The following is a 24,609-nucleotide window of genomic DNA, read 5'->3' as shown; positions in this document are numbered from 1 at the left end:
AACTGATAAAAAACCAAGGCGTGTTTGCATCTGTGCGATTGTGGTCCGGACTCTGGGGGTTGGAGCTGTCTTTGTCTCTCTGCCGTTCATCTCTGTCCAGACCCGACTCTGAGCCAAAGGACAGGCCTGAGGGGCAAACGTCCACCATGTCCTCGTCCCTCCAGAGAACAGATAAGATACAAGAGGAGCTAATCTTCATCTCTGCACTGCACTGCCGCACATCACTGTCCTCATTCGGTCAGCAGATAAGAGACAGACGTGTCCCACTCCTGCTTTGGACAAACACTTCCAGAGCGTCCTGTGTTCCTGTGCCAGGCTCTCTGAAGGCCAGGGGGGAGGAGATAGGGGGGCTCCGATTGGTGCCCACGTTTCCCCCCGAGACCTTCAAATCTTCAAACGGACCTGCTGCGTCAAACAAACCCACTATCTCTAAGTGACACTATCACAGACTGGAGTTTGACTAGAGGGGGGACGTTCAGGCCAGAAACTAAGACTTTTCAGCTAAACCTTTTTTTACTCATATTTTCAAATGTGGTTATTTTAATGCCACAACTTATTGCAACTAAGGATCATTTTCATTATTGATTATTCTGCAGATTATTTTCTCAACCGATTTTTCGCATCTTTTTCTATAAAGAAAATTGAAAGATTTATTTTACCAAATCTGAATCATTCACCCTCCGTTGTTTGCGACACGGTGAAATAACAGCTGGAACAAACGGACTCTCTTCTGCACACAACTGGATGTGTGCTACAGGCGTCGTTAATTGACATGACGTTATATGATGCCGTCAGGCGTCCTCGTGTGCGCCAGAGACAAGGAGAGAAGTGGTGGGGAAGAAAAAGTGTTAAGAAAGAGGGTCATCGTGGCTGAGCAAGTAGTAACAAGAACTTGAAATCTTGGGCCAGATGACTGAAAATGGTTGGGGCTGCAAGTCTTCTTTTCTTCTCTTTTTTTTGTTGTTGATTAATCTGTCAATCCTTTTTGTTTTTGTTTTTTTTTGTTTTTTTTTTTTATTAATATGAAAGGTGATGTCTCCTTTTGTCAGGTAAAAACCCAAAGATATGTAGTTTATAATGATATAAATCAGAGAAAAGCAGCAAATTGTTCCATTTAAGAAACAGGAAGGTGGAAAAAATGTGGTGTTTTTGCCGAATAAACAACTGAAAAGATGTCACATGTTATGGAGGGAATGTTTGGACGTCCACATAGTTTTGGCACCATAGTGTAAGTTGAGCATCTCTGCAGCATCATGTGAGCTGATCTCTCCCTGTGTGGTAGTGTTGGAGGTGATAGCGTGGTAACCCCGTAAACGATCCTCTCTGCAGTCTGAAACCACATGAACAGCCGTGTGGCTTCAGTCCCGTTTTATTAACCAAATGAAGACGTGTGTCGTTCTTTTACGGCCTATTTTCAAACTGGAAGGCCTGTTTATATTTAGACTGCGAGATGTAATCTGCAGTATAAGTCTTAAGTGGTGGGAGCAGGACCTCAGCTGTGTTTCAGGGAACAGTTTCTGACTAGAGTCTGTTGTGGTGCGGTTGGAGCGCGGCCAGTGTTCTTGAAAGAAACTGCTGCTCGGCCTCTTTACTCCACCACAATGAGAAGAGAGAGGAAAATGACGGGCTGCCGTATAATCCTCGCTTGTTTATTGCTTTGTTTTAAATGCAGCCGTTTGAGCCCCGAGAAACAAAAAGATGTGTGAGGCGTTGCCTGCAGACGTGTAATCATAGTTTTGATACTCACCGTGGTTGTCTAATTTTAGTCGTTAGATTTTTACAACAGATTCTCTTTCAGCCTGAGACTCCGGTCCACGGGCCCGATCCCAACGAGACCTCTCAAATTTGCAGACTCCTGCAGAAAGCTCGTCTTCCTCCTCCTCTCGCTGCATTCTTGTGGCAGCAGATCCACGGGACGTTCAACCTTCGGCTGAAATTATAAAAGGAGGCCGAGTCGCTGCAAAATGTTGGAGCTGGAACAGACTGCAGCTCGGCTCCGGGCCTCTCCGCCTCGCTCCATAAACAGCAGTAAAAATAACTTTGAACAAATGTGCAGCAGATGATGATAGCCTTAAGACGACAATATTTAGCATCAACTGGTGACTGCTTCCTTATGGAGCTCAGTGTGCCTGAGCCGTCAGTCAGGTGATGAGTGGGGGTTGATACCAGATCGGCCTCGTTGACGTGCGGGACTGTTTTTGGGGATGCGTTATTTGTGAATCACCAATTTGTTTACTCGTTATTTGTGAATCACTAATGGCCACATCGTGTTTTCTGTGAACATAATGAGGAAACGTTGTTAATGTACATAATCTGTCAAGTCACAAAGCCGTTGATCCTGAACGTATCAGTGTTTTCCACCAAAATATCTGATCCTGCTGAACAACATCCACCTGTAGCGAGTCCAGCATCATTAAACTGGTTTATGGTTCTGTTCAGACTCTCGCAGCCCCTGGTTCAGGTTCTGGAAAGATCCTGGTCTGGTTTGATACAGAAAAAGTTCACAGTGACTTCAGGCACAACCTGCTTATTTACATTGAACCAAAACCACCATGTGTCCTGAAACTGAACCTGGTCTCTGGTGTGACAGTCCTGATCTTTGTGGGTCCACCATCCACCCCAACCACGTCCTGGAGACTCTGCTGATGTTAATAAATGTAGCTTCATTCGTTCAAAAAATGTGTTGCCTCATGATCCAGTTAGAGATTACGTTTCCTACAAAACATCTTTACTGTTGCCGTTTAGTCCTATTGAAACATCATTTCTAGGAGACAGTGTGGATCTAGATCTAGTTCGTGGGATGTGGCGCTCGACCATGAATGAAATACCCGGCTGTGATATGATATCGACATGAGATCCAAAACAGGGACAACTGCTCCCATGTTCAGACGGTCTCTCCTGGAAGACGTTCAGAGCGTTGACCTCAGTTGTTCAGGTGAAAAGCGAAAGAAATAGTTGAGTAAAAAATGAAGAGAGACCTGGCACTTAATAACAGAATCTAATCCCCACCCAGCCTGGCACATACAGTCCATCCGACAGGCCCGTAGTTTACTTTGCCTGCCTTCCCTCTTTTTCCTGACGTGCACCCAGGTTTTGAGGAATGAGCAAGTGCAGTAGTGAAGACATTTTTTAAGAAATGATGCTTCAGTTTTTTAACTACTAGAGTTTTTGTTGGCCTGACAGTCTTCTAATCTAGTATGTTATGAAAAGAAGACTTTTAATGAGATGAGAGTTTTCATGGCCTCTCTCCCTCCCTGTATGTTGTTTGAGTGTTAGGGCTGATTTATTCCCATTAATTATAAAATCCAGGTCATTATCAAAGCAGCGCTCCGACCCCCAGAGGGAAAGCCTGCTGTGTTTCCCCGAGATCTTAAAAACTTCAAACGCTCTGCTGTCGGGGGCTGAGGGGTGGTGAAGGTTAATTTTGGAGGAGCGGGGGCAGAGATGGTAAAGACGACATCCCGCCTCTCGCAGCCTGATCAGAGAAGTGTTGTGCTGGTGTCTGCTGGTCCCCGGTCCGTGGGTGGATCCGCTATCTGGGATCATTTTCCCGTCTTCCCCCGCAGAGCTCCCGCTGACTGATCTCTGTCCTCCTGTGACCCCTGGTACTAAACGCTGTGTGTGTTGTGTGTTTACAGGCACACAAGAAACAGCATATTAGAGAGTTTCAAAAATAAAACGACTATATATTGGCCAATGTTTTTATTTTTTATATAACCACATAACATGAACAGTCATCTTTGTTAAGGAACCCTGTAAATTTAGTCGTTAAAGTGGCTGTAATCAGTATTTTTATAATTACAATGAAATCAGATGACACCGTGAAAACGCCGCGTGTGTCTGTGTGAAAGGCGTCTCTGTTAATGATGAGCCTGCAGACAATTGTCAGCTGAACCTTCAGCTCCCATCGGCTCTACGGAGCCTTATAATGAGTCTCAGCTCACTGTTCATCTGTCCAGACCACAACTTTACGGTTCTGGTTCACTCTAAACCGCTCCCAGAGCGCGTGAGTTCACTACTGGTTTCTGCTTGAGACAGGGGGCCAAAAAAATCCGAGCAAGGCGGGACTTTCACAGTGATGACGTGAAAAGTAAAAGCCCAGCACGGCTTTCCTGAGGATCTGTCCACGTTTTGGCTATTTGCAATTATTTGGCCCAAATACCGGCACCAAAATCCCACTTCTTCTCAGAGTCACAGCTCAGTCAGACCTCAACACACGGGCATGACTGTCTATATTTCCAGATTCAGTGTGTCTCACACGTTCTGCGCTGGAGGCGTAGCCTGAAAAACCCGGGCTCAATTCGTAGCTCACAGCTAAGTCACTGGCTCCATGGCAACATTATACTGTGCTTCCTGTAGTTCCACTGCTTAGAGCAGGATTATCCCTCAAATCAAAACAAGACAAAGGAGTTAAAGGTGCTGGGGGGGCACAGCTGTTTCACTTTTGTCTGAGGGGGGCCCCACAGTGTCATATTTGAAAACCTTGTCCACATCCACTCTGAACGTTATATAATTTTGCTGTCACAGCTTCCCGCAAAGTATAGTGACACCTCAGCCGATTGATGAAGGGATTGTGGGAAAAAAAATCTTTTAATTAATTTTTTTTTTTGACTTTTCATAGACAAAACAATGTTTTGATTAACTGCAAAATGAATTGGCAGATGAATGGATAATGAAAATCGCCGTTAGTTGAAGCCCTAATGGAAACGCACCTGTTGACGTACAGGGAGGGAGGAAGTTGAGTTCCACGTCTGTTCTGTACTGATCGAATGACGTATACGTTAGCAGCACCACATCTCTGGGAAGCTACGACTGGCTGTTGCTATTGGCCCCTCTCTGATTTTTACAAATGTTTTCTTGTTCAGCTGCGGAAACTGACCGATCGAGACTCCTAGAAACTATTCTGTGTCAGTTCCAGTTGTAGTCTCACAGCTGTGTCTAATGACGGTTCCCTTGTCCCTGTTCTGAAGCCTTTGCCGGGCCCCCGCCCACGTGCAGAAACCTGGTTAGAAACCCGTTTACGTGTCACGTGTTTCTCCGGCAGAAATCCAGCTGTACTGAACCCGGTTTCTGTGATCCTTGAACGCCGGTTACAGAAACCAGGTTTCAGCAGAAACCAGGTTCCGGCAGAAACCTGACAGTAACTGGGTTAGTAATTGTTCAACTGGTTTACATGATGTACTGGGCCGTAGCTGTGTGTCTGCACAGAACTGTGATTGTCTGATGATTCAGAGGCGGCAGCACGGCCTTCACTCTGAGAGGCCGAGAGAGTGAATGCAGCTTTCTGACTTACAGTGCAGAGTCAGTGACCGTGGCATTATAATGACATGCCGATTAGAAGCAGGCCGGGCCACCGCTGCACCGAACACAGCACAAACTGTCAGAGAATCTGACCCGTTTACAGGCCTGAATGCCACAACATTCCAGTGGGTGGGAAGAGCTGCTGGACGTCTCACTGGACGGGGTCAGAAACTTTGTCCCAACTGGGAGTTTGTGGTGGAGCCCCGGCAGCGACGGCTGAAAGGCGTGTGGGAGAAGAAGAAGCAGGGAGTCTTTGTCTGGCAGCAGATCAAAGAGCTGCTGAGCCTTATTCCTCGGGCTCTTAGCCGCGGACCGTCCTCTGACCCAGCCGAGGAAGTCAAACCCAGGTCGGAGGCTGATGAAGCTTCCTCAGGAGGTCCAGCCTCAGAGACACAGAGGAGGATTTATGATCAGGTGTCTCCGTCGGCTGAATAAACTCTCTGCAGGAAACATCCACATATCTCCTCCCTGATACTGACTGGATTTCCTCCAGTGATACCAGTGGAGACGGAGAGCACAGGAGCCTGAGGGGACCTGGCGTCTCCAGTCTGTCCCCTCCCGGGGTCGCCGTCTCCTTCTGTCGCTGAGACCAAACCCCGTGTCTCTGTCGTTCCATTATCTTGCAGGGTGTCTGCCAGTTAAACCAGACACACAAACTCTCCTTTACTATTATTTACATATAGATACGAGATATGAACTATTCTTTTCAGAGGACTTATTATCAAACCCCATTTAAAATAGTATAAAAATCATGAGGGAAATATTCAAGGCCGCTCAGATCTGTCACAGCTGGCAGGTAAATGATCAGGGCTGTACCTGGAGCACAGCTTCTTTATTCGGTTTAGTAATGCGTGACTGGGTCCTGCTTTTTGTTGTTTTTTTGTTTTTAAAAATACCTTTCTCTACTGTGTAAAGCCTCTATGAATAAAATGTATTGTTATTATAACCGAGGGGAGTCCAGAGAGTCCGAAACAGGGGAAGCCATCACGGCAGCGTCCAGTGTTATTTGACCCTGGTCAGCGGTAGATAAAGTTGTGAGGCGGGAGGATTCACTGGTTCTGGAAGTAGGCTGTCTCACCGCATAGTCCCACCGCCATCAGCTCAGTGATTGGATGTTTGTTAGTGCAGTGCACCTTGGGAGTCGTAGTTGACTTCATTCCCTCAGCTTTTATGTGCAGAGGCCTCTTGTAGTTTTTATCCAAGGACCAGATATTTTCTGACACACTTGTTCATCTTTTGTCCCGATGATTGAACCAGGAGAGATTCGGAGAGAGAGCGAGTCACTGTCAGTCACTAACGCTGTCTTTGAGAAAACGACCTGGATGCCCGACATCAGGTCCAGAGTATCATATAATGATCAGACATTAATAATCTGTGTTGTTCTGTGTTTTTCAGAGTTGCTGGGCTCCACCAAGAGGCTGAATGTGAACTACCAGGACTCAGATGGGTAGGTGATGAAGTCAACACTATAAAAAGACATTTTCTGGACACATTTCTCTTAGTGAGGGAGTTCTGCTCTGTGTCCAGTCATTACACTGCTCCCTCTGCACCTATAAAATTGTTTCCACTCTGCAATAACTCCTGCCGCTGCTGCTGCTGCTGCTGCTGCTGCTGCTGCTGCTGCTCCTGCTTCTGCTGCCGCCGCCGCTGCAGAGCTGGAAACCAGAGCTGAAATCTAAAAAGGCTTGTTTGGTTCTGCCGCTGCTCGGTCTGGTGTCTGGTGTCAAAACATCAACCCTGAGCCTCGGCCTCAGTCTGTTCACCCCCTGTTACCCTGTCAGTCCGTGAAACGCTGACTGGTTAATCCCCCACCACCCCGAAGCTCATTAGCCTGGAAGGAGCAGTAGATGAAGGAAGTTTAGTCTTTCCTCATCAATATTTCTCTTTGTTAAAAGTTTTTATTGCCCTCCATGTAACACCTCGCTGCAGTTTCCTCTCAGCCGTCTCCCTCCTGACTCAGACGTGTCTCCTCATTACAAGCGTCTCTGCGGCTGTTTGCTTTGCTTATCTCTCTGCGTGTCTGAAACTGGCATCTTTGAATACAGAGATGGAAAAGTCAGTCCGTCAGTCGGTCCGTCACTTTGGTCTAGACTGAAATATATCATCATATATTCAATGGATTAACATTCAAGGTCCCCAGAGGACGATTCTCAGTGAGTGGTGGACCTCTGATTTTTTCCTCTAGCGCCACCATGAAGTTGACATTTGTAGTTTCGACTGAAAAGTCTCAATTGACCTCAAATCTATCAAATTACTGCATGTATTTGTTTATAATGTCGTAAAGTATAGAGAGAATTTTTGACAACAATGTGAACACCAGAGTTTCAGCACTGATTAAACAGTACTTTGTGAATCCTTATTTTCCCGTTGAACTACAAACATGGGCAGTTTCATCCCCGCTGCCTTGGACTGGGCAGCCACTTAAGAAAATAGAAGAATTTTCTACATTTACCTTCTCATCCCATCAACAGAGCAAAACCAACACTGAACGCATCCTACTACCAATTATTGCCTCTGCGTATCTGAGTCCTCTGAGCCACAGAGCTCCATTGTTGTGAAAACACATCGCCACACTGTCGCACGGTGTGACACCATGAACACACACGCACCGTAGTTTATTCCGACTCAGTCCCACAGACACACACACACACACCTTCGTGCTTCCACAAATACTCACTACAGCACCGAATGTGGATGAATCAGCCGCTGAAAATAGTCCCCGACAAATGCTCTATAAATTTCCTCCTGTATGTTTGATAAAAAACTACAGTGAGCAGCTGTTTCAGGAAAATTGCTGAGACTTTCTTCAAAATTAAAACTGTTTTTAAAGATTTCCGTCTTCAATAGGAGCCAATGGCCTCAGAGCTGAGAGCCACAGGCAGAGGAGGGGAGTCAGAAAGTGTTGAAGAACGAACACTCTGTTGGTTTTAATATTTTCACATAGACAAAAACAAGAATATAGAATAGATTAATCCTTTAACGTTGTCTTTACACAGAAACCAGCACACGGACATTGCCTGAGCAAAGTGCGATAAAAGTTGTCCCAGATATTTGAGAAAGACAAAGTGTGTCCTGTTAGGGTTCAGCTCAGTGCACATCACTACGTGATTGAACGGCCTCCTGCTAAAACAACTGGAGCCTTTTCAGCTTTAAGTCAACATTGTTGTCGTAACAAAAGCTCAAAGAGGGTCGACGAGCAGAGAGTCTGAGAGTCTGAGAGGGCCGTAAAACAGAAGAGTTAGAGAGACTGTAGACCACCACGTCAGTCCTGAGACACCCTCGAGTTTTGGACTCCATTGTTGGCCCCTCAGAAGGCAGGAGGGGGGTTTGGGTGGGGGTGGGGGTGGGGTCAAAGGTCAGGGAGCAGAGGGGTAAACTGGAACCAAATAGATAGGAGTGTTTACAAAGAGCCTGGATGAGTTAATGCAGCGCTGACAGCCGAGACTTTTAAAAATGAGTCAGGAAAAAGTTAAGGTCCCACAGCTGATGTGATGGTATCAGTGTTTGCTACAGGATGGTCTGGGAGGGGGGACAATAAACAATTCTGTGAAACCTCTACGTACTCTCAGCTCCTCCAGATGAGATTAAAATGATAATTGATATGAGATGTACAGTGTAACTCATTTTTAACACCCTGAAGCAATGACACTTTTCCCCTAACAAATGTGTGAATCAGCTTCATCTGACAAATGTTCTACATGTGGCGATAAACCGCTGCGTTACCGACACTTACACCCCCTTTGTCATTAGAATCATTGCCTTCAAAAGTGGCTTTGTTTTTGTATAACATCATGACGTCATAGTGAAGTTGACCTTTGACCTTTTGGATATAAAATGTCATCACTTCATCACTTTATCTCATCAGACATTTGTGGGAAATTTCATCATAATTTGCATATGACTACTTGAGTTATGGCCAAAGACATGTTTTGCGAAGTCACGGTGACCTTGACCTTTGACCTTTGACGACCAAATTGTAATCAGCTCATCCTTGAGTCCAAGTGGACGTTTGTGCCAGATGAAATTAATCTCCCTAAAGCCATTAATTGGTGGTTGTTTGGTCTATAAAATGTCAGAAAATGATAAAAACAATCTAAGGTGATGTCTTCAAATGTCTTTTTTTGTCCAGTCAAGAGTCCAAAACGTTTGTGATCATTTAAAACAGAGAAAAGCGGAAAATCTTCACGTGTGAGGAGCAGAAACACGCAAAGGTTTTGGCTTCTCTGCTGGAAAAATGACTCAAATGATTAATCGATTACCAGAACAGTCGCAGATTAATTTTTTACTGATGGACTAATTGATTGATCGGCTAATGGATTCAGCTCTGTGGGGGACATTTGGGTGCAGGGAGGTTTTAGCGACGACACATTCAATGTTGCAGTAGAGCACTGACTCAAACCCCGTGATGTGTTTGGGAACAACATTAGCAGGTCTGAACTATAAGTGGTGTGTGTGTGTGTGTGTGTGTGTGTGTGTGTGTGTGTGTGTGTGTGTGTGTGTGTGTGCGCTGGGGCTAATAGCCTCCGTGGGGATGTGGATCTCAGGCAGGAAAAGGTTTTTCATTATTCATCAGTGCCAACGGCGGTTGCAGCTTAGACGACGCTCCGCCTCCGCTACAGTAATCACAGCGCTGCATCTAAACACAACATCGCTAACGCACAATTTCCCACAATCCTCCGGTGTCCTCCTGGCACGTCAGCAGCTCCATTTGTTGATGTCAGATCATGTTTATACACAGTCAGCCAGCGAACAGGGACTCAGTTCTCAGGGGTAATCTTTTCTTTTTCATGTCAGTTCTTCTGTTCCGTCGCTTCGCTCAGACCGTCCAGAGGTTTCCGTTGATGTAGTGAAGCTTTTAGTCCGTTGTTACGTGTGTTAGGATTAAAGTCAGCTGACAAACCACGCAGCCACGCCCACAGCAGAAGACGTGACATTAGGGCTGCAACCACAGAGTATTTGACGTGTTGCTTGAATGTTATTAAAATAGTGTATTGACAGCATCATACGTTTAAAAAAAAGAAGGGATTAAAATAACTTAAACAGTAGATACTACGAATATCCATCGCATCTGGAAGTAAACTGGAGACCATGTTACGATGAGATCACAGAAGTTGCGACTCCCGTCACCATGTTGATATTCTGACCCATGAGTACCTGGTAGTCGTTACCACATTATTACAGTAGTACACAGTAGTCGTTACCACATTATTACAGTAGTACTCAGTAGTCATTACCACATTATTACATGAGTACACAGTAGTCATTACCACATTATTACAGTAGTACTCAGTAGTCATTACCACATTATTACATGAGTACCTGGTAGTCACGACCACATTATTACAGTAGTACTCAGTAGTCATTACCACATTATTACATGAGTACCTGGTAGTCACGACCACATTATTACAGTAGTACTCAGTAGTCGTTACCACATTATTACATGAGTACACAGTAGTCGTTACCACATTATTACATGAGTACACAGTAGTCATTACCACATTATTACATGAGTACTCGGTAGTCACTACCACATTATTACATGAGTACACAGTAGTCATTACTACATTATTACATGAGTACCTGGTAGTCACGACCACATTATTACAGTAGTACTCAGTAGTCATTACCACATTATTACATGAGTACTCGGTAGTCACTACCACATTATTACATGAGTACTCAGTAGTCATTACTACATTATTACATGAGTACCTGGTAGTCACGACCACATTATTACAGTAGTACTCAGTAGTCGTTACCACATTATTACAGAGTACACAGTAGTCATTACTACATTATTACAGTAGTACTCAGTAGTCATTACCACATTATTACAGGAGTACTCAGTACTCAAGGGTCGGAACAAACCCAAGTTGACCTTCATCATTGATCTCAACTACACTTGTAAAGTTTCTGGACTGTTTCTTGCAGTTGTGACGCTACAGTGGAGACAAGATCTGTCCACAGACAGACAGACAGAGAGAGAGAAAAAAATATAAACACCTGCCAAAGTACTCGAAACCACCTCTGTGGTATTTCCTGTTTACAGCAGGGGTCACCAGGATTACATTTTGCCACGATGACACACGCACTGTCACGGCAGGTAATTAAATTATTTTAGCACCGCACTGTATTTTTCGTGGGCTTTTCAAGCGTTTGCTGAGAGTGGTGCCAAAAGCTTCAAACTCCAAGTGATCAGTGATTCAGTGGAAGAAAACATCTGGTGGATCAACAGGGTGAAAGTAGAAAGGTCAGGATGAAGAAACGAGCACACACACACACACACACACACACACACACACACACACACACACACACTGGTGTGACTGACAACGTTAATTTGAACACGGATGCTTTGAGGTGGGAGGAGAGTGAGCACACCTGTATGTGTAGACAGTCTGCGATGTAACATCACACCATCATCTAATTAGATAATTGACAAACTGAACAAATAATTTATATATGAACATGTCAGAATAACGTTAATATACAACATAAAATGCAAACACGCAAGTAAAACGCATTTTAAAGCAGCTTTCAGTTGCTGTGTTTACTATTACATTTCTACATGGTTATGAATCCAAAGCAACCAATGAAGCAATGTTACTTTTTCATTCTTCAGTGTTGAACGGTACGTCGAGTCAGTTTATCAGACTTTGTCTCAAAGTGGCTATAATCTCTTCAGTCTTGCTACAGGTGAAACATGTTATTGGTGTTTGTAATGAAGTGGTCATATGGACGCTGAGGTGTTTAAAGTCCAACACCTCGTGATATTTTTGTTCATGTCACTCAGATCTCTCTGCGGAGAGGTTAGGAAAAAGACGAGACAGCGTTTTATCTCCAGGGGGGATGAAAGCTTTTGACGGAAATCTTGAGTCACTGCTGAATCAGTAGTGATGATATTGATCGGTAACAGCATCAACCCCCTTCACAGATGAGTTGTCCTGTGCAACACTAAAACTCAGCAAAATCTGTAATGTGGCCAAGACTGTGTTTGAAGTCGTTGGCTTGGGCTCTTTTTAATAATTGGGAATTATTATTTTATTATGTAATATTATAGACTATCAAGAGATCGATCTGTACTAGTAATATTACGTGTAGTTGTTTTTTTTTCAGTGTTGTTCTGTGTGAATGTTAGTGGACAGAATATTGTGAAACCCGTCAAAAGATTTCGGTGAAATCTGGTGAAAAGTTTCGTCCATGGGCTGATGAGCGAGTGGTTCGGGAACTTTTTAAAGGGTTCGCCGACATTATTTTCTCATCAAATACTGCACAGAAATCTGGCGCGTACACGCACAGGCAATGATTCTCTGTCACTATGTCTCTTTCACTGCAGATCCGCATCAGATGCAGATCAAGATTTGGAGAAAACCTCTGTGATAAGAATGACACAATTTCGCAGCAAAAGCTCAGTGTTTTCATGTGATCATTAAACTCACCGGAGGATACGGTGCCTTTTGTCGAGCGGCTCGTTGACAGACAGAGTAAGACTCTGAATAGGTGAATAATAAAATAAAATAGAACAGTCACATTGAGAATAGATTCACAGAAGAAGAACAGAGCCGGAGGTAATGTATAATGAAACAGAAAGGCATCCAGCTCACCTCTGTCTGAACAATAGCTGACATACTTTCCTCCTGGCTCAGATAGTTTTACATTTCGCCAAGTTTTCAGCGCCGATCCTCCACCGCAGACTAATTACACCCTCACTGATGATCTGTGGGAGTCTGCAGCCCCTCCTCTCCAGGTGTATCTACGGACCCGCAGCCTGTTATTTATTACTCATGTTGTGATTGGAGTGAAAGTTTAGTTTGTGTAAAGACAAAGAAAGAGTCGTGGTGGCAGGTAGGACTGTGTTTGGACACGCAGACGACCAGACAGACCCGAGGAAGGCAAGGAGGTAAAATCAGCCGAGACCTGTCACACAAATCAGTGTTATTAAAGGCGTGTTAGCGTTTGTGCAGGTCGGCCGTTCATCACAGAGAATATTTGTCTTTTTTGACATGCACGCTGGTGTGTGTGTGCCTACTCGCCCGAGTGTGAGAAACAAACACACGCTGGGAATAAAGGAGGCTTCTTTTCTGCGTCCCTGTGAGACAAATTAGTATTTGAGTCTGTGCGGCCTGTTGGCTCGCTGTTTGGTTGTGTTTCCATGGAGAGCAGAGCCGGAATGGGTCCCAGTGAATTGCTGCGATGGTGGGAGCTCTGGCTTTTTGTCCAGGGGGAGAGACCCGAGCCGCCAGCGGCCGGCACACATCTGAGGGGGAAGAGAAACCGGCCGGCTGCTGCCACAGGATCTCGCTCAGTTTCCCCACAGAATCCGTCTGAAAGCTCCGTACCAGCTTCCACAGCTGCCATTAGGGATTTTCAGTTTCAGTTTTCCTCAGGTTCAACGTCATTTAAAGCCAAACATCACCAAATTGGATGGGAGCACAATCACTACTGGATTTAGAAATTTAAGAAAGAATTCCTTAGTGCAGAAAACTTTAAAACAGAGCAATAAAGTAAACAAGACTAAAAGTCTAAAGCACCAGAGGGAAGAGGGAACGTTATTAAACTGTCAGACACAATGAACGTCATGTTGAATATTTATTTGTTTATTCATGCAAATTTTCACCCTCACATTTTTCATTTGAAATTGTCTGCTGGACCTTAGCTGTGTGTAGCTCGCAACGTACCAACGTAACGTACGCACCGACGGCGGATTCACAAAGAGGCTTTCTCACACTGAACTGTAATTTCAGCCTTCGGGCGCAGACTTGTTTTAAAGTGACGTTTTAATGTATTTATTAACGGCTGCTTGAAAATGGGTGTAAACTTATGAAATTGTTTGAGAAAATGTACAAGTGCTCGCTGTGCTGTATTTGAAACCGATAAGAAACAAGTTGAGGTCAAAATACAAATACTGAGATAAGTTGAAGTAGCCACTGAAATGGAAGCGCTGAAAGGCTGAATCTAGCCGAAGTGTCAATTTAAGTGTAAGTTCTGAAGAAGATGTGAAAACAGTTGACACGTCATTTGAAGAACAAAAGGTTAAAGCAGTTCAGATGTCAGCTGAAACAGTTCAATAATAAAGGCCTTATTTTGTGAGAAAAAGTTGTAATACTTTGAGACAAGAGTCGTAACAGTACAAGATTTGAATACTCCATCATAGTAAACAGGTGGGAGCAGTTCGCCAGCTTTTAAAATCAGGGATGTGAGTGACCTGAAGTTACAGGCTCCACCTTATTATCAAAGATTTAAGAGACTGAAATGAAATGAAACCAACTGCTTGATGTTTTCTTGCCTGTCGGTGGACTTTATGACCGTGGTCTGAAAGGTAACCAGAATCATACGCTACACATTGACACATCAGTTTTCTTTTCTTCAACCCCAACCGGACAATTTCACTGATCCACATCTGGTGCCATCTGTGTGATCTTTATTGATTCTTACTCTTAAAATCTCCACCGTGCGTCAACGTGCTCCAACCTGCTCTCCCAAAGAACTCCCCGTAAATGTTCGGAGCAACACAGTCACCAAAAAACCCCTTTGTCTTGAGGCTGGGAAAATTAAGCAATCACATGAGCTGAGAACATGAACACACTGTAAATCTCTCCAACTCAGTCTGTTCAGTCCTCACACTAACATGTGTGGACGGGCAAGTTTGCTGGACTCATTTGCGCTGACCTGAGACCTGGAGCACGGTTCTTAACGTCCGGTCTGTGACGGGTCATTCAAAGGCCTCCATGAGGAGTCAGGCTGATGTACTGGATCGGCTGTTTATATAAAAACGGTCATGCGAAAGAGGTCAGTGTCCATCTTCAATATGATAAATGAGTTTTCCAGCCTGTCAGGATGTTTTCTAAAGCCGCACATTTATAATCTAAACGTCTGTCCATAAAAACCCATTTCATTGTGGTGTGAGGCAGTAAGACTTTCAATTGAAATGCCATTTTCACCACAACGATTCAGTTATTTATTAGCAAATCCCTAGTATTTCTGCTTTTAAAGGCAGCTTCTTCTACAGTTGACCTCAGGAGTTTTAGCCTGTCATGATGGTCTGGATCCGGTTTGAGAGGCTTTCTTGCCATGACAGGAATGAGAGTGAATCCTTGGTAGTGAGTAATTAAGTTTAATTTGTTCAGGAAGTCTCACCGAGGTCAGTCATGGTAGACAGCATCCAGTGGTTTAAGGGTTGCGACGGCAGCAGACTTTGGAGAAGAGCTGGTTTGTGGTGGAGCCGGTGGCAAACGAGATGGTGTGGGCATTAGGTTGGTGCTATTTCTGTAGGAAGCAACGACAAGACAGACCTAAGATGGATCCTTGTGGGGCACCTTTATCAGCTATTTGGGACTCGGTTTGAATCCAGCAGCGACAAAACGTGAAACTCTACCAGAAAGATCGGATTTCAACAAAGCCCACGGGGAGCAGCTTATTTAACAAAGTACCGATGGGATCACAAGACGGCAGCACACTTGTTGCCGAGCGGGAGAGAAGACAGCGTGTAACTCTGAGGAGTTTTGTAACTTTAGGGAATTTTCTGGGGCATAACGTGGTAAAATCCAAGTCAAATAATGCTATTGGTGTTAATAACCCCCCTGTCTATCAAATCCTTCAGACAGACTGCAGTCAGAGGAAGATTTAGAGCTCTGTGATTGGCCGGGTCTCTGCAGGAATGTTAAACTATCAGCAGGAATGTCATCTGTAACTCTCCCTCTCAGTCTGAAAACCGGGGGGGGGGGGCGCTTGGTGTATTTGATACCACCACAGTGCATTCCAGTCTGTAGGGATGACACCATCGGGGGGGTAATGGAGGGAGGAGGGTGGTGGGTGGATGGGGGGGGGGTCAGGGTCTCTGTGGAGAGGGTCACAGCTCTCTCTCCCTCTGTCTATCTGTGGACCCCCCCCTCTCTTTCTCCTCCTCCTCGATGATGAGTGGTGGGGGTGATGAGAGGTGAGGTCGCAGAGGGCCTCGTTCTCCCAGAGGAGGGGGTAGAAGGGGGGTGGGGGGCAGATGAAAGACCTGGAGCTTCTAGCGGGTCTGAGGACTGTCAGGTGAGCAGGACAGAGGAGGTTGTGTCTTTTTCCCGCCTTTGAGTGGCCAGTCCTGCTGTACAGATCCTGGACCCGTCCTACCCAGAGTGGTGGTCTGCAGCCTCAAACAGGAGCCAACAGCAGGCCTGAGATCAGATCATCCTGCTCTCAAACTGCTATGAAAAAGCTCATTACTGACTCCAGTTTAACAGATTGTGTTAAAAGGGATAATTCCTGTTTATTGCAGCCGGGATTTTGGTAGTTTTCGATAATAACATTAACATTTCACTCGGCGTTAATATCTTAGATCAGTGAACAACGTGACAACAAACTCACACTATACAGATTATATACACCACTTTATTTGGAGGTCGAACTGAAAGTGAAATAGTGGCAGTAATTCTTCATTTCCAAGCAACCTACGTGAAAAAATCTTTAATGTCCAGGAGCAGTGTCCAAAAACACTGCAGATACTTTCTGCTTCACAAGGACCCGCCACACTTTAAAATGCTCCCTTTTAAAAAAGGTTTTTCTTTATCACATTTAGAAACGATTTCAAGCCCAAACCGGCTCCTCGTCATTGATGCCTCTTTGCCTGATAAAGAACAAAGTTGGGCTTCAAACGTTGAACTCTCTCCGAATATAATAAAGAAAAATATTTTGCAAAAGGGAGCATTCTACCGTGCTTTAACCGGAAAACTGTGTGAACACGACTACAGCTAATTGGATAATACGAGCAACACAAGCTGCTTCATTAGTCAGCCAGTCAAACTGTAGCAAGTTACTGTTTATAGAGGTTTTCTCAGGTGCCGGATAAGTTACCAGATGGAAACACTCTTCACCAGCTTAAAGAGCAAGGTAGAAGGCAGGGCATCGGCAACTGGTTCTCTGGACTCTCAACCGTTGAGGTTCCATCTCTTCGGGGCCCATAAGGCTGAGGACCAGCTAAGGTTGGATCCTTTGGAGTTCAGGTCTGTTTCTGGACATGTAAAAAAGTAATGAGCCTTCTTTTATTCATGGAGCCCTAGTTTGCATTCATATATTCACCTTCTTTTAGAAATGGAATGGTGTAAAAAAAAAAAATGTACCAAATGTAAATGACAAATTTAAGAAGGAGACACCTTTAGGAATAAATACAAAAATATGTATGAGTATCAAAATGCTGTGGTGTATGTAGAGTGTTGTGTTGCATAGGTATGGTAATGTTATTGTTCACGAGTGATGGACCTGGGGTAGCAGCCAGTGTGTGTGTGTGTGTGTGTGTGTGTGTGTGTGTGTGTGTGTGTGTTAATACAATTCAAATGAGGTTTCATGTTACAGAAACCCTAAGAAAACTGCATGTTTACAGGAGTTCTAAAAATGGACGAGTTGTTTAAAGGTCTCCCAACCCTCCTGCACAAGAGCGAGAGCCCCACTTTTGTCCCTTTGTGGTTGTTTTTTGACTGGTCACACTTGTTTCATCTCTTCTCACCCGTTTTGTGGCTCTTTTTGCTCGTTTTGCGTCAGTTTTTATTCTCTTCGTGTCTCTTTGTAGTCGTTTAACACATTCTTGTAGTCGTCTGACTGACTTTCCAACAACAAATGTTAAGTCGCTCCATGCAGAGGCTCCGGCCCCGGGGCCCCCAGACCCCTCGGGCCTCTGGGCCTTTGCCCCGGTAGGCCCGTTCAGTAATCCAGTTCGGTAATTTTAAGGAAGGAAGCAGAGTCGGCAGGTTGTTCCAGTTTAGTCCCGGCTTGTTTGAAGCCGAGATCACGGACTGGGGCTTCACTTAACCTCCACCCTCCACCTCCCTCTGACTGTCCGCTCTGCCCATTATGAAGAGTCTTCTTCAGCAGCCTTCAGGGACTCTGGTCTCCTGTTCAAACTAATTATCTCACTCCTACAACTCCACCACAACACCAGAGCTGAGCTGGGCCTCAGTTTACACCGTCCTGCCTCAGATGAGCTGGTTTTTAGGAGACGGTTCCTGAAGTTGGGGTCTTTGTGGCGACTGAAGGATTTCTCCTTTTCCTCCTCCCCATGTCACTCTCTCCTACTCTTTGTAACCTCCCTCAGTGATCCATCCATTACTGTTGGAGCTGCCCTCAGCGCTGTCTCTTACTGTTCCCACATGAATGCCACCGGTCACATTACGCAAGAGAAAGAAAGGCAGGAAGACCAGCACTAATAACAGCCCTCCCCCCGCTATCTTCATTCATTTCTTCTTTTCTTTCCTCTCTCCTGTGCAGAGCTCCTCTAATGTCTCTGCCTGTTTTCTTTATTTACAGACCACCACATGTAGCCTGTAGCCTTATTTCCTCTCTTGTCTGCGCTTCACGTGTGGGGGAGGATGGTTAGATGAGAAGACTGCGGTGCTTGTTCTGAGCTCATTACAAAGCAGGAGCATGAAATAAAATATATTGTCTAAATGTGTTTGCTTTGAGGCAGGGCTGCAGCTAATCATGATTTTCATTTGTCTCTTGGTTATGTTTTCAACTTCAAAAGGTTCACTGAGCTGAAGGTGATGTAATCAGATGTCTTGTTTTGTTCAACCAAAAATCCCAAAACCACCAAAACCCCCAAATCTTCAGGTTACAATGATCTATGACAGGTAAAGCTAGTGAATCTCCTCTTTCCAGAGGCTGTATTCTGCAACGATTTGGCTTTTTTCCCACAATTTTTGCTAAAAAAAAATGATTCCGATTATTTCCCTGTCGATCAACTAATCTATTAAGTGACTAAATGTTTCAGCTCCACCGACAACTACGTCAGGGTGTGTTATAAACCTTTCAGCAAAGTGTTATCAGCACGGCTGTGATCTGTAATCGCTTTTTGTTGTGTGAAACTTTTGTGAGTCTCGGGCTTATTAATGCTGACAATAAAAAAGACTGAGGGCGGATGAAAGGTTCAATAAGAGACTCATTAACGTCAGAACTTGGCAAATCCGGGTATTTTGCCAAACACGGACTAGATCAAAGGTGGAAGCGGCGTCTGAAACCCAACCCGGCCTGTAACCGATGCGAGAGTAGAGAGGGTAGAGGATGGTTAAAGGGGTTCGGGTGGTAGGTTGAATTAGTGATGTCCTCTGGTGTGTCTGGACTTGCCGCCGTGTGTATGAACAGGCGGTAGAGTCAGATTATTCTGTCACTGTGTGAGTCAGACGTCGACCTGCAGATACAGGTAAAGCCTCCTACAACACCTGGGAACACATCAGTGCATCAGTCACACCCTTCATGGAAAGCTACTACTACCGGATTTGTTTATCTAAAGTGTGTCTTCTGTCGGCATTATACTTGATTTACTCACTCGATACACTTGATTCTTTTCATCCTGTGTGTGTGTGTGTGTGTGTGTAACGTCTGCCAGCTCTCACTTATTTGAACAAACATCAGTCCTGCTTGTATCAGCTGATCTCCTGGAAATTCCTCTTCCTTCCTCTGTACTTTCCTTGCGTCCTCTGTATCAAAGGACATTTTTGATATATTTTCGGGCCAAAAACAAACAATGAAAAAAAAGCACAAAGCGGAGAGCGCCGGTGGGGGCGCATTGTTCGGACTCCCCCGGTATGGGTTCTGACACCTAGACCCAGAGAACCTGCTGATGCCGAGTACCGATCTGGTACCAGTTTTCTGTCCCCTGAATTTACAGTAAATTCTGAGTAACACACTCTGGAGACGTTCATACACCACCATCTTGTTGAGGCGTTTGCAAAGTTGATCTGCTTTGTGCAGAGGGCTTCCAGACTTGTGTTGCCGCTGGTAACAACAGACACACCGCAACGTGGATCAGTATGCGTAAATCACACCCAGTTGTGCTGTCGGATTACGGCTGCACGCTCCTGTGTCGCCTCTGAGCCTTCCTTCAGTCTACGTGAGCATGGCGACGTTTTCACGGCTCATCTATATATACGCAGGTGCGCTCACACCTTCACCTGAGGGAGACTGTGTGAATAAAAGAAGAATTAGGAAGGAGATACAGTAGCTGTGTGTGTGTGTGTCTGGGGGGGTAATCATTCTTTTAAATGCACATTATTCTTAATATATGTTTCACGGTTATCGTATTGATTTCCATATTGTTATTTTGCTTTCTTGGTCTGTTCTGTACACGACATCTATTTTATTCCTCGTCCTGGCAGAGGATTCGTTCCTCCGTCACTCCTCCTGAGATTTTTATTCCCTTTTCCTCATTAAAGGTTTTTTTTTAGCGAGTTTTTCTTTATCCAGACTGGGGCTCTGAGGATAGAAGGCCTTTATGCTGTACGATTTACCTTGAGGCAAATCTGTGATTTTTTTCGATACTGGGCTACAGAAATAAGATTAACTTGACTTGACGTATTGTTTCCTGCAAAGAATTTATAGATGTACTGCTGAAAAAAAAACAAAAAAGCAGCTCTCTGCAGTGTTTATTAGCTCCGGTCGGAAAAAGTTTGCTGTTAATATGATGGAACTTCACTCCTTGTTTTCTCATCCTCTCGTCTTTATTCGGCTTTGTTGTCATAAAATCCGTGCAAAGTTCCAAAACAACCTCCTGAGCAAAAATGCAGAAAATGTGTGAAAATCGGTCGGTATAAAAACTGTGAATGTCACTTCTAGTTTCACAGTAAACGCCTGCCACTGCCTTCACATTAAAAGGCATTTATTGCACAGCACTGAACAAAGCTGAAGAGAAAACTACTTCATGGTGATTGGACCTGTCTGGCTGATGCCAGATCAGCTTGAAAAGGTCGGCATTGTTGCCAGCACTGGTATTTATTATTCCCAGCCAACCTCTCTCCTTGGCAGGCAGACACGCCACTGAGACACCGTCTCCATGGGACACTTAAAGTGTCAGTTAAAACCCGAGATGCTAATATTTAATAACAGACTTGTACCTGGACCAGTTAAATGCTGCTTTAAGACTGGTTCTCGTTGAGACAGTCAGTGCGACGGACCGAGGATTCAGAGGAGGAAGAAGAGAAAAGACAAAGAGGGAGGAGGAGGGAGGTTTGTCTCTGTCTGGTCCAAGGCTGGAGTTTTAAATTTCAAGTGCAGTTATCTTTTCCACAAAGTCTGAGCGAGTCTCTCCTGTTAAACAGCAGACGCCTTGTTCTACACTCAAAGTCCGATATGCTTGAAAGGGGCGTTTTAATGTGTTAACCCTCGACTGATGCGGTGTGTTTCAGTGCTTCTGAAGGGGACCGGCGTCCACAGCAGGGGTCGCAAAGAGCCTCGGACAAACGCGGTTTACCCTGGATTCTTTGAAATTGTCACTGCCTGTGTCAGCCATGTTTCTTAAACTGCCTTCCCTCTCTCCCTCTCTCTCTCTCCCTCCGCTCTGACCTCTGACCTCTCTCTCAGGTTTTCGGCCCTGCACCACGCTGCTCTCACAGGGACCACGGAGCTGCTGTCTGCACTGCTGGAGGCTCAGGCCACGGTGGACATCAAGGACAGCAATGGTTAGACACGCACCAGGGTTTTCCCCGGGTGTCTGGAGGGAAAAAACCCAACAGGGGTTGTTGCTTTTCACAGTAGCTCAGACATTAGAGAGAGGAAAAGCGAAACACGACTTCTCACTGATGTCCCGAGGTAATCCTTCACATTTTTGCGACTGATGGCACCTTGGGCCACACAAAATAACCTCAGTAAAACAAGACTTGTAGTTAATGGATTTGACCTGTAATGTTCTCCTCCCCCCGCAGCCATCTGACCAAAAGTTTCTGTTCGGTCGGGCGTCTGTAGACAGCTCACCTTCCCAGTGGCCACCAGTCAGCTGACTGAGTCCATTCCTCTCACACCGTTGTTTTCTCTGACAGTTCACATTTTTCAGGCTTCAGTCTTTCTGAGCTCATCGTCTGTGACGGCTGTGATTCTTGGCTGTTTTGGCAGATTCTCTCCCTGGTTCACTTCTGCAGTAAAGAGGTCTGGAGACGCCAAGAACTCGTTTTCACACGTCATGAATTTACTTCCTCTGTGGCAGCAGAACGTGTTACGCCTAATTGTCCAGTCCTGAAAAACAGCACAACCCCCACTTTTTAAACCTTAGTGTCAAAATATTGTCTTAAATTTGGGCCAGTATGGTATCGTCTCTCCAGAGCAGTAAGGAACTCTCAGCAGAGTTGTTTCCGTTCATTCAGTTCAGACCCTGCGGCTGAGTCTTACACTGGTGTTTATGTTGACATCGTCCTGCTGCCCCAAATACTCACTACACCACCAGATGTGGATTAACCCGCCGCTGAAAATAGTCCCCAACAAACGCTTTCTAGATTTCCTCCTGTCTGTTTGATAAAAGCTACAGTGAGCAGCCGTTTTAGGAAAATTACTGAGCCTCTTTTAAAAAGTAACACTAAGTTTATCTGGGTTTTACAATAAGAACGGAATGAATCTTACATTATAGAAAATTGTAAAAATGTACATTCTACAACCGGATTGTTATTATGATCAGATTTCCATCAAAATGTTTATTCTCTGTCTCTACGCTGACTTTCACACTGACAGACAATGTTACATACATAGCACAGTTTTTTCTTCTGGTCATTTCATGATAAAATAAGAAAAATGTTCAAAGATGTTGAATCTCACAAAAGTGAGAAAATCTGTCAATGAAAGTCGCTGAAAATCCTTCGGCGACATCCTGCTTTCTAACAAACCGGATCCACGTATGTTAACAGTAAAAAACCAACGCAGCAAAAGCATAAAAGTGTTTCTGTGCCCGTCGGATGCATTTTGAGTTTGTTTGATTTGTCTCGGACTGTTTCACATGACTGTATTTACACGTTAACAAAATGTGGCTTCCAGTCACGAGTCACATGACCTGTTAGCGTGTGTGTGTGTGCGTGTGTGTGTGTGTGTGTGTGTGCGCAGTGAGACAGCAGACGTCATCAGGTGGTTCAGAACATTACAGCAGATTTAACAGCTGACGTGCTGCATTCACTGGAGCTCGTTTACGTCTGTGTGTCTGCCAGATGGTTGGGGTGTGTGTGTGTGTGTGTACAGCGTGCGTGCTTCTGTTGACAGTGACACTGCTGTACACACACACACACACACACACACACAGTTTACTGACACTCTGAGCTTGATAAAACCTCAGTGGAGAACATTTGCAGCGAGTAGAGTCAGACTGAAACACATGATAAAGTTTTGTTAATAATTAGTTTGTTGCTGATTTGTCGGCTACTTGTCTCATTGTCTCATTGTGATCGATGAGTTTTGTTCATAGTTCAGCGACATGTGCTAAAAATAAAAGGATCTCAGAATCAACAGGATATGATAAGGTCCAGCTACACATAACAAATAAAAGTCATGACTCGTCGCTGTCCAGTAAAATTTTTAGATTAACAGTTCCTTCATGAGCTGACGTTACTCTCCCACTGTTTAAGCCAATGTGGCCATTTAAAAAGAGGTAGGACGATCTGAGAAAAGCATTTTCACAAGGCTACAGAGGATGCGAAGCAGATGTAAGGTTTTAGTTTGGGGACTGGTTCAGTGGCTTGTACAGCTGAAAAGAAGAAGAGAAGACTGAAGTGTGTGTTTGTGGTGTGACCGGTGCAGGAATGCGTCCGCTGCATTACGCTGCCTGGCAGGGAAAATCCGAATCTGTCCTGATGCTGCTTCGCTCCGGAGCCTCGGTCAACGGGGTCTCCCTGGACGGACACATCCCTCTGCACCTGGCTGCTCAGTACGGACACTACGAAGTGGTGAGTTGAAACATCAATATGTCACCGATCGGTGAGTTCTGATTACTCAGGATTAACTTAGATTAATGACGCCAGGGTCGAGACCGTTGTGTGTGTTCTGCTGCTCACCAGAGTCAGAAAAGCCCGATTTGTTCACCCTCATTTCTGGTCTGACGAAACGTGGCAGAACTTCCGACAAAGGAGAAGAGGAAACGGGACTTTACATTAGAGTTATCAGTTGTAGCATATCGTTGTTATTATTAGGCTACATTACTGCTGCTCTTTTCCACCGGAACCGCTTCCTAACTGGTAGACCCTCTCGCTGCTGCCGGCGTTGGTGTTCTCTCTCTGTCCGGGTCCGTTCAGGTCCAGCACACGATTGGGCTCTAATGACCCTCGGGTCTCTCTTTTTAAGAACTAAAATATGTACGTCAGGTTAGGGTCTGAGAGTGGGTCTGGCATTTTGGACCTGTGAAGACCTCTAACTCGGCCAGAGAACGAAGCAGGAGGGACGGTGCTGGATGTGATTGGATTTGTGGGGATTCAGGTGGGGGTAATGAGGGGGATTTATGGGGGGGGGGTAGATTTGGGGTGATCAGATTATCTGTTGATTATCAGTGACCCTGTTTGAACGTTGTGGTCTGTCTCAGCAGGACAG

At 44.9% G+C, this 24,609-nt stretch overlaps 1 protein-coding gene across 3 annotated transcripts in view; it reads left to right on the top strand.

Annotated features, from left to right (window-relative positions):
• Positions 1-24,609, top strand: part of LOC120788311 (caskin-2-like) — a 75,939-nt gene that overhangs the window by 23,320 nt on the left and 28,010 nt on the right. The window contains exons 3-5 of one of the 3 annotated variants that reach the window (XM_040124004.1): positions 6,697-6,748; positions 21,637-21,734; positions 23,827-23,972. In XM_040124004.1, the coding sequence (XP_039979938.1) occupies positions 6,697-6,748; positions 21,637-21,734; positions 23,827-23,972 (296 nt within the window). Of the gene's footprint in view, positions 1-6,696; positions 6,749-21,636; positions 21,865-23,826; positions 23,973-24,609 lie in introns of all 3 variants that reach the window. The other 2 variants (XM_040124005.1, XM_040124006.1) reach the window with 2 other exon arrangements.

This window comes from Xiphias gladius, chromosome 3 (assembly GCF_016859285.1).
Source record: "Xiphias gladius isolate SHS-SW01 ecotype Sanya breed wild chromosome 3, ASM1685928v1, whole genome shotgun sequence".
In the NCBI taxonomy this organism is placed as follows: Eukaryota; Metazoa; Chordata; class Actinopteri; order Istiophoriformes; family Xiphiidae; genus Xiphias; species Xiphias gladius.
The sequence above is the reverse complement of the archived record's forward strand: the minus strand, read 5'-3'. Positions and strand labels throughout refer to the sequence as shown.